At 44.5% G+C, this 10,974-nt stretch overlaps 1 protein-coding gene across 1 annotated transcript in view; it reads right to left on the bottom strand.

Annotated features, from left to right (window-relative positions):
• Positions 1 to 7,456: 7,456 nt before the first annotated feature.
• hps5 (HPS5 biogenesis of lysosomal organelles complex 2 subunit 2) overlaps positions 7,457 to 10,974 on the bottom strand; it is a 40,080-nt gene continuing 36,562 nt past the window's right edge. Inside the window, exon 21 of the mRNA XM_070440583.1 lies at positions 7,457 to 8,264. Within this exon, the coding sequence (XP_070296684.1) occupies positions 8,177 to 8,264 (88 nt within the window). The 3' untranslated portion in view covers positions 7,457 to 8,176. The remainder of the gene's footprint in view (positions 8,265 to 10,974) is intronic.

The following is a 10,974-nucleotide window of genomic DNA, read 5'->3' as shown; positions in this document are numbered from 1 at the left end:
ACGAGGGTAATAATGAGTTACATACGAGCGAGAACCGGCACCGAGTCAACGTGCAGGGGTACGAGGTAATAAGGAGGTTACATACAAGGAGAACGGCACCGAGTCCATGTGCAGGGGTACGACAGACAGACAGACAGACAGACAGACAGACAGACAGACAGGACAGACAGACAGACAGACAGACAAGACAGACAAGACAGACAAGACAGACAAGACAGACAAAGACAGACCTGTTGTTGCACTTCCCGGTGAATGAGCGTAGCGTTCAGACAGACAGCCAGTCTTACAGAGTGGTCCTGCATCTCAGAGGAACAGCCTGTAGCCTTGCAGTAGAACCTGCATTTCCTCCTCACTCAAACAGTTGTTGGGGACGGAGGGAGGAGGGAGGAGGGAGGGAGGGAGGGAGGGAGGGAGGGAGGAGGAGGGCGGAGAGACAGACAGTCTTACAGAACGTTCACACTACACAAGAGGCCTCTCCTAGCCAAACAAGCCTCGCCCTCATTTTTTTTAATTTTACCTTTATTTTACTAGGCAAGTCATTAGAACAAATTTTATTTTCAAAGACAGCCTAGGGAAAAGTGGGTTAACTGCCTTGTTCAGGGGCAGAACGACAGATTTGGCCTTGTCAGCTCGGGGATTCGAACTTGCCAAACCTTTCGGCTACTAACCCAACGCTCTAACCACTAGGCTACCCTGCTACTAGGCTACCCTACCCCTCCCTCATGTGGGTGCTAACAAGCTAGCAAGCGAGCTAGGTAGTGCCTACATATCAACAAGCCATTGACAGCCAACCCAGTAGGGTTGGAAGCTATGGCGAGCTTCGATTGGTCCCTCGCTTTGCGTTATTGCAGAGGATTTTCATAAAGTTCAGCTTTCCCAACTTTAGTCCCGCCCTGTACAGCTCCTTCGCCCATTGCCATTGCTCGCATCCGCTCAACGGTTCACCCGCCCACTCCGCTGTCTCTCGCTTTACTTCATTGAAAGTGAATGGCTTCCGATGTTTCACTGCGCGATGCCGTTGTATAGTGTGAACGCATTCTTACGGAGCGGTCTCTGCATCTCAGAGGACAGCTTGAAGCCAGTAGAGAACCTGCAGATCCTCACTCAACAGGTCTGTTGGGGGAGATTGACACACAACCCAAACTGTACCGCTGACTCAAACCATACTGTGTTTTCTGACATTAGTTCCAGCAACTATGGTAACAAGCCAACACAGCTTGGATCAGGTCGGCTATGTAGTATATGTGTAAATGATAGTTCAGTACCAGGTAGACTGGACTGGGCCATGGGTAGGACAGTACCAGGTAGGGCTGGCCTGGCCATGGGTTAGGCAGTACCAGGTAGACTGGACTGGGCCATGGGTTAGACAGTACCAGGTAGACTGGACTGGGCCATGGGTTAGACAGTACCAGGTAGGCTGGCCTGGGCCATGGGTTAGGCATAACAGGTAGGCTGGCCTGGGACATGGGTTAGGCAGTACCAGTAGACTGCGACTGGCCATGGGTAGACAGTACCAGGTAGGCTGGCCTGGGCCATGGGTTAGGCAGTACAGGTAGGCTGCTGGACATGGGTTAGCAGTACCAGGTAGCTGGACGGGCATGGGTTAGACAGTACCAGTAGACTGGACTGGGCCATGGGTAGGTTAGACAGTACAGGTAGACTGGACTGGGACATGGTTAAGGTTAAACAGTACCAGGTAGGCTGACTGGACATGGGTTAGGTTAGGCAGTACCATTTAGACTGGACTAGACAATGGGTTAGGGTTAGGCAGTACCAGGTAGGCTGACTGGACATGGGGTAGAGAGTACCAGGTAGACGACTGGGCCATGGGTTAGACAGTACCAGGTAGGCTGGACTGGACATGGGTTAGGGTTAGGCAGTACCAGGTAGGCTGGACTGGGACATGGGTTAGACAGTACAGGTAGACTGACTGGACATGGGTTTGACAGTACCAGGTAGACTGGACTGGGCCATGGTACTGTGTAGACCATCTCTCTGATCAGTTCCACTGTATTTCCACAGCTCAGCGGCGCTGATGTGCCTCCTGGTCTGGGGTCCGATCTGTTTGAACTGGGCTAGGAGGTCGCTGGGTCTCAGAGCACCCTCCGACAGGGATGTCTTCAACTCTGGAAGGACAGAGGATAGTACCCATATTATCAGACAGACAGGCAGGCAGATGAACCAGACAGGCAAGCAGACGAACAGACAGGCAGGCAGATGAACAGACAGGCAGGCAGATGAACAGACAGGCAGGCAGAGAACAGACAGGCAGCCGATGAACAGACAGGCAGGCCGATGACAGACAGGCAGGCAGAATGAACAGACAGGCAGCAGATGAACAGACAGGCAGGCCGATAACAGACAGGCAGCAGATGAACAGACAGGCAGGCCGATAAACAGACAGGCAGGCAGATGAACAGACAGAAGATGAACAGATGAACAGACAGACAGATGAACAGACAGAACAGATGAACAGACAGGCAGATGAACAGACAGACAGGCAGATGAACAGACAGGCAGGCAGATGAACAGACCAGGCAGGGCAGCATGAACAGACAGGCAGCAGATGACAGACAGGCAGGCAGACAGATGAACAGACAGACAGGCAGGCAGATGAACAGACAGGCAGGTAGACGAACAGACAGGCAGGTAGACGAACAGAACAGGCAGGCAGACGAACAGACAGGCAGGCAGATGAACAGACAGGCAGGCAGACAGATGAACAGACAGACAGGCAGGCAGATGAACAGACAGGCAGGTAGACGAACAGACAGGCAGGCAGAGAACAGACAGGCAGGCAGAGGAACAGACAGGCAGGCAGACAGATGAACAGACAGACAGGCAGATGAACAGACAGGCAGGTAGACGAACAGACAGACAGGCAGAGGAACAGACAGGCAGGCAGACAGATGAACAGACAGACAGGCAGAGGAACAGACAAGCAGGCAGAGGAACAGACAGGCAGGCAGACAGATGAACAGACAGACAGATGAACAGCAGCAGCATGACAGACAGACAGATGAACAGACAGACAGACAGATGAACAGACAGGCAGGCAGACAGATGAACAGACAGACAGATGAACAGACAGGCAGGCCCTAATTGGTAAATAGCATTTCTCTTTTCATAGACATCAACATGGCTTTTCACAAATAATCTGAGCATTTTACTGAGGATATTCTTCTTCTATTGGCTCACCTCTCCTTGGTGTGGGCGTAAGCAGCATTGGTACGTTCTAAAGCCCTTTTCAGAGCCTCCTCTACCAACGTAGAGCGCAGATAGGGAACCCCTGGAGATGATACAATACAATGAATAACCCATGGAACTCTTTATGCCTTGGAATGAGTCAAGGAGTAGTAGCCCTTTATAAACAGATGAGTTTATTACTAACCCAGAGCGTTGCGTAACAGGCAAGCAGCTGCACTCAGCTGCACTCAACGTGTGTCGTGGCACGTTCCAATACTCTAACAATGCTACCAATAGGTACTCAAAGTGCTGCACCACCTGGCGGCGCGCATGTGTAATTATCTTAATAACCACATCGCCACACTTATAGTATAGTGAGTGCATATACATTTTAAGATACAAAATGTTCCAGAAAACTCTCTCTAACCAGGTTTCTACCCGACCTTTTTTATGCGCGCAAAGTACACATTTGGAGTCACGCATTGACATGTGTGGCAGCCAGCTGTGTGGTCATCCCACTACGACTCGTCGGGAAAGCACGCAGTTTATTAGGCAACAGAATAAATAAATGATGATGAACTTCACAGGATGGTGAAAGTGCAAGGTTGTGAGCTTGATGCTCCTTTCCAATAAAATATCGAGCGTCTTATTTTGGTGAGATGATGATCGATGCTTGACAAATACAATTATTGTCCCTATTATCCATAATGTAGACTAGCCGAACCGCACTGAATCGGTTGTTGGCTAGAGCGAACGCGCCAAGAACCAGAGTGGGAACATTTGCTATTTAATGCAACAGATTCGGTAGTGAAAGAATGGAAAATGCGATGGAAACACATTCTGAATTTTAGATATCTAAACATGAGAGCATGAAAACTTAAGCAGAAAATGTGTTTTTTTGTGTGCAATATGTCATCACACAATGATTTTTTTTTTTAAATCAGCAACAAGTACATTTGGTCCACTGCGGATTTTAGAATATTCGCATGGAAATCTGTCACCGTTTGGATGGAAACCTAGCTAACCTAGCTAGTGATTATGACACTGATCAATAATAACTGATATGAAACTACCCTTTATTATATTGGACGACATAATCGGTTCCCAACAATCCCTTTAATTATACAACAGGTGATCCAATAGGATCCAATTATCAATTCTTGTCATAAACATGGATGACCCCCTTTTAAAAATGTCTTATAATCTCATGACAATATGAATTGTTCTCAACAGGCCATTTAACACACAGCACAGTGTACCTGAGTCATTGTGAGCTAGCTCGGTTGGTGAGGCCGGGTGAGGTAGACAGCAGAGCAGAGCTAGAGACAGAACAAGCAGAAGACCCTACAACAACAAGACATGTGACATACAAACAATGACATAGAGGTAGTCTGGGAACCCAGAACCACATTTTACACTCTGTCATGAGATCATGAGAGGTAGTCTGGGAACCCAGAACCACATTTTACAACCTCTGGTCATGAGAATAGAGGTAGTTCGGAACCCAGAACCACATTTTACACTCTGTACTGAGATCAATGAGAGGTAGTCTGGGAACCCAGAACACATTTTACACTGTGTCATGAGAGGTAGTCTGGGAACCCAGACCACATTTTACATCTCTGTCATGAGATCATGAGAGGTAGGTGCTACTTTCAGATCAACAGAGGTAGTCTATTTCAGATCAACAGAGGTATTCTACTTTCAGATCAACATAGAGGTAGTCTACTTTCAGATCAACAGAGAGGTAGTCTACTTTCAGATCAACATAGAGGTAGTCTACTTTCAGATAAACAGAGGTATGCTACTTTCAGATCAACAGAGGTAGTCTACTTTCACACAACAGAGGTAGTCTACTTTCAGATACCAGAGGTAGTCTACTTTCAGATCAACATAGAGGTAGTCTACTTTCAGATCAACAGAGGTAGTCTACTTTCAGAATACAGAGAGGTAGTCTACTTTCAGATACAGATAGCTACTAATACAGAGGTAGTCTCTATTTCAGATCAACAGAGTAGTCTACTTCGATACATAGAGTAGTCTACTTTCAGATCAAATCGAGGTAGCCTACTTTCAGATCAACATGAGGTAGTCTACTTTCAGATCAACATAGAGGTAGTATACTGCTTAATTGAATTAATTGAATTAAAACATAAGTAAGTTGAAATAATTCATTTAAATACAAGTAAGACATTGTTAGTTTGGCAAAAAAAACCTAAGCCAACATTTGTGGGTTACATTTTTGTCAATGGAAATAATTGCAAAAAAGCAGATAGATGCCCAATGTAGCAAATTAGGCTAAAGTATCATTTGAGGCTCACTAATGCAATAAAGTGAGCAGAAAGTAAACAAAACGTACACTAAATTGTTTGTCTTTCAACATAGAGGTAGTCTACTGTCACATCCATTTATATTGCCTTATACATTGGAATGGAAAGAAGGTAAATAAGGTAGAAGGTGACGTCATATAAAAAAGAGGAATCCTTAACGGGGTGGCATGTCCATCTATCTGTTAGTGAAGCAGGTCTCCAAAAGAAGCAGGTCAGAATTAGGCATCAACCAGTGTTCATTTGAAGGTGGGTGTTTGAAACGGCTGTGTCATTTAGTACCATACAGACTTAATAACCTAAATGCATGTTTATGAGGCCGAATATAATATGTACCTTAAAGGTGTCTGCTAAGCATCTTGAGTTTTAATCAACAGGTGTGTGTGTGTGTGGCATGTCTTCCTTAAAAGCAGGTGAAGTTGCTCTTTTTATACTCTGGCAGCACAGTCAACAGGTTTTGTGTGTGTGTGTGTGTGTGTGTGTGTGTGTGGTGTGTGTGTGTGTGTGTGTGTGTGTGTGTGTGTGTGTGTGTGTGTGTGGTGTGTGTGTTGGTGTGTTGGTCACTAGGAATGTCAGATCCACTTATCAGTGTGTCTGGTGACAACCCAACATCAAAGAAGTCTCTGTCGAGTCTTGTTGACCAGAGACCATTTGAACTCTTATTGCAATCCGAGAGCGGATAGAATCTTCTCAGCATTCCATTTTGTCTATTGAGTCAATAGCTAGAATTCATCTACAGTATGTAAAAAATAAAAAATAAAAAAACATTTACAATCCATAGAATGGAGTTTCTTTATGTCATGAAGAACACCGACATTAGGGAGCATTATGTTAAAGATGCCTGTATTTAAAACCATCCTCTTAAAACGTTTCCTCAAGCACCAGTATTTGGATGATAATTCTTAGATTAAACAGAAGCCTACAGATCTGTCAGATGAGGAAGGCACAACTCCAAGAGACACGTGTTCATTAGAGGCTATACAAATCCCCCCCTCCCCCAACCCCCGGATTCAATAGAATTCATTAATGTGGTATGAAGGACACGTGTCTTAGAGAACGACTCAACGGCCCAGTAGATTTCTTATTCATCTACATGTAATAGCTATGAATCCCACCGCAAAGAATCAGAAAGCAACAATGCTAGGTGCTGATTTGACTCTTTCAACAAAAAAAAGGCAGCTGTAATTCCGATCAGGATAAACAGCATGGAATGTAACGGTGACATCGTCCATATTATTCCACAGTTTTCAATAAAAAAAAGTCCCGTCTATCTGTTCGCCCGTCTATCTGTCTGTTCTAAACACTGGGTGTCAGTGTCTTCAGTGGCTCTGCCCAAATGTCGAAACCTTTGAATCTGATTGTCACTAAGCCAGCGGCTTCCAATGACACGACCAGGTGGGCAAGAAAGGACCGGAGGAGATAGGAGATGAGTGAGTGGAGAGGATTATGCGAAGGACCGGAGGAGAAGGAGAGATAACATGAGGACTGTTTTTGGAAGATCGAGCTCATTTTTTGAGGTCAATCAAATTTGTTCAATTGAAAATGTAATGTTTTATTTTTGAGATTATTTTTTTTAATGTAAATTTTTAGTCTCTTTTATAAGGACTTCAAGATACAACAACGTTTCTGTACTTTCTCTCTCCCTCGTTCCTCCTAGTTGTTATCTCTTTGATGTTCCAGGTGTGTATATATCACGCACCGTTTCACGAGAAAACAAAGGCTCATTTCATTCCAGTGTTATTAATACTATCTCTAATGACAGTACTACCAACACAACAACTTCACCCGCTTGCACAAGAGACACACTCTGGCATGTGTCGTTCACTTCTTCCACACACGGCAACATGAAAACATCCATTTATCCTGGGAGGTAGTAAGCCTTTCTCCCATTTTTAAGCATTCTTTAAATAAAGTTTGATTTGTAATAATAACAGTCAGTGGGATCAGATCATCATCATATATTTTATTATTCACATTAAATATTATATTAATAGATTAGAGCATTTCAATAAAATTATATTTTCACAATTGTCTTCAAAACAATTCATTTCAGGTGCTTTATAACCATTTCGCAGTAGTTTGACCCAAGGGGGGAATCGTCGTTAATAACAAAAGTCAGATATACCATCATCAGGATTGAAAAAGCATCCGAGGACCTTACAATTCAAAAACAATACTTTCAGATAATTCATAAGATTAATCCCATATTTCTTCGGTAAGGCAGGGTTTTTGGCAACTATAAAATATAACAACTTAAATACAGTCGTCTGTCTTGACTGTACCAGGTCAAACAGAGTCGCATTCTAGAATGGTGTAACATAAATTATTATGGCCCAGTTTAAAAAGTAGTCATGAACGGTACAACATAAATGATTACAGCCCAGTTTAAAAAGTAGTTAGTAAGCATTGTGGTCACATTAAGGGTAATTTAACTTGTTTCGGATCAGATCGGCTCTGGATCAGATCAGGGGTCAATTGCATTTCAATTCAGTCAATTAAATTGCTTTTTCAATGTGGATAACTGGAATTTAAATTTCCGTTTAACTGCCTGAATTGGAAATGGAATTGACCCCAACATTGCTCCCCATAGCAGTTGTCCGTAATAGTTGTTCTGAATGGCGTTGGTTGAGGACCCGCTTGGCGCGTTGGTTGGTGTTGTCTCGCTAAGCATGCTGGGACCAGAGGAAGCGATCACAGCGCTCCAGCATGGTCTGGATCAGAGCCCTGGGGTAGACAGGAGAAAGACAGGAACATTAGTATCATATGTGGTTTTTGTATAACCTTGTGTTGTCTACGGCCCTATTTGTATAACCTTGTGTTGTCTACGGCCCTATTTGTATAACCTTGTGTTGTCTACGGCCCTATTTGTATAACCTTGTGTTGTCTACGTCCCTATTTGTATAACCTTGTGTTGTCTACGTCCCTATTTGTATAACCTTGTGTTGTCTACGGCCCTATTTGTATAACCTTGTGTTGTCTACGGCCCTATTTGTATAACCTTGTGTTGTCTAGGGGATGATTGTTATGATATCAATCAATGACATAGTTTTTTTAACTAGCTGATCATAGTCCCTGGTATCTTGTATCATCGTCCCTGGTATATGGTATCACAGTCCCTGGTATATGGTATCACAGTCCCTGGTATATAAAGAGAGAGATCCCGGTTTTTGAAAAAAAAAAACTAGTGGGGAATTGGAAGTTTGGATGGTCGTTTGACCGCTGACCCATTACGGATGCAGGCAATGAGGCAGTGATCGCTGAGATCTTGGTTGAAAACAGCAGAGGTGTATTTGGGGGCAGTTTGTTAGGATGATATCTATGAGGGTACCCGTGTTTAACGAATTGGGGTGGTACTGGTAGGTTCATTGATAATTTGTGTGAGATTGAGGGAATCAAGCTTAGATTGTAGGGTGGCTGGGGTGTTGAGCATGTTCAAATTTTAGGTCGCCTAGCAGCACGAGCTCTGAAGATAGATGGGGGGCATCAGTTCACATATAGTGTCCAGAGCAAGCTGGGGGCAGAGGGTGGTCTATAGCAGGCGGCAACGGTGAGAGACTTGTTTTTAGAGAGGTGGATTTTTAAAAGTAGAAGTTCAAATTGTTTGGGAACAGACCTGGATAGTAAAACAGAACTCTGCAGGCAATCTTTGCAATAGATTGCAACACCGCCCCCTTTGGCCGTTCTATCTTGTCTGAAAATCTTGTAATTGGGGATGAAAATGTCAGAATTTTTGGTGGTCTTTCTAAGCCAGGATTCAGACACGGCTAAAACATCCGGGTTGGCAGAGTGTGCTAAAGCAGTGAACAAAACAACTTAGGGAGGAGGCTTCTAATGTTAACATGCATGAAGCCAAGGCTATTACGGTTACAGAAGTCATCAAAAGAGAGCGCCTGGGGAATAGGAGTGGAGCTAGGTACTGCGGGGCCTGGATTCACTCTACATCACCAGAGGAACAGAGGAGGAGTAGGATAAGGGTACGGCTAAAAGCTATGAGAATTGGTCGTCTAGAGCTACTAGAGCAGGAGTAAAAGGAAGTTTCTGGGGGCGTAAAATAGCTTAAAGGAATAATGTACAGACAAAGGTATGGTAGGATGGGATACAGTGGAGGTAAACCTAGGTATTGAGTGATGATGAGAGAGATATTGTCTCTAGAAACATCATTGAAACCAGGTGATGTCATCGCATATGTGGGTGGTGGAACTGAGAGGTTGGATATGGTAAGTGAGCAGGGCTAGAGTCTCTACAGTTGAAATAAGCCAATAAACACTAACCAGAACACAATGGACAAGGCAATTTTACATTAAGGAGAGGCATGCTTAATCGAGTGATCAATAAGGGTCCAGTGAGTAGAGGTTGGTTGGGGTCACGGCGATCCAAACAGTAGGGGCCGGTAGAGGCTATCGGTAGCAAGATAGCATAGATGGAGGTCTAATTGTAGATACCTCGTGCGTTTCCGTCGGTAGGTTAGTGGGGTCCGTGTGGTAGAGGGGATCAATCCAAATTGGCAAAATAGATATAGTGGCCCAAGAAAATAAAAATAATAATAATAATAATTGTCCGATATACTTATTCAGATAGCAGCCGATAAGACAGCTAACGATTAGCGGGCCCCAGATGAGCGTTCAGGTAACGTCGGGACGGGGGTGCCAGTTGGATAACTCCCTCGGGCAGATAACGTCGGCAGTCAGTCGTGAAGGCCGGTGGGGCTCCGTATGCTCAGCAACAAAAAAAAAAAAAAACGGGTCGATAGGTGACTGTAGCCCAGGAATGGCTGATGGAGCTCCCTCAGCTAGCTCCGAATAAATTACGTTTGCTCCGGGATCGACGTAAGCCAATAGACAGACTAGTGATACCAGGGACAATGATCCAGGAGACTATGATACCAGGGACTATGATACTAATGATTACAGGGACTATTATACCAGATACCAGGGACTGTGATACCAGGGACTATATCCCAGATACCAGGGACTGTGATACCAGGGACTATTATACCAGATACCAGGGACTATGATATATGATACCAGGGACTATGATACTGTGATACCAGGGACTATGATACAGGGACTATTATACCAGATACCAGGACTATTATACGATGCCAGGGACTGTGATACCAGGAACTATTATACCAGATACCAGGGACTGTGATACCAGGGACGATGATACCAGATACCAGAGACTGTGATACAGATCCAGAGACTGTGATACCATATACCAGGGACTGTGATACAATATACCAGGGACTGTGATACATATACAGGGACGATAACCCGATACCAGAGACCTGTGATACCCATATACCAGGGACTGTGATACCATATACCAGGGACTGTGATACATATACCAGGACTTGTGATACCATATACCAGGGACTGTGATACCATATACCAGGGACTGTGATACAAATATACCAGGGACAGTGGATACCATATACCAGGGACGATGATACAATATACCA

This window comes from Salvelinus sp. IW2-2015, unplaced genomic scaffold (genome assembly GCF_002910315.2).
Source record: "Salvelinus sp. IW2-2015 unplaced genomic scaffold, ASM291031v2 Un_scaffold2690, whole genome shotgun sequence".
Classification (NCBI taxonomy): domain Eukaryota; kingdom Metazoa; phylum Chordata; class Actinopteri; order Salmoniformes; family Salmonidae; genus Salvelinus; species Salvelinus sp. IW2-2015.
The sequence above is the reverse complement of the archived record's forward strand: the minus strand, read 5'-3'. Positions and strand labels throughout refer to the sequence as shown.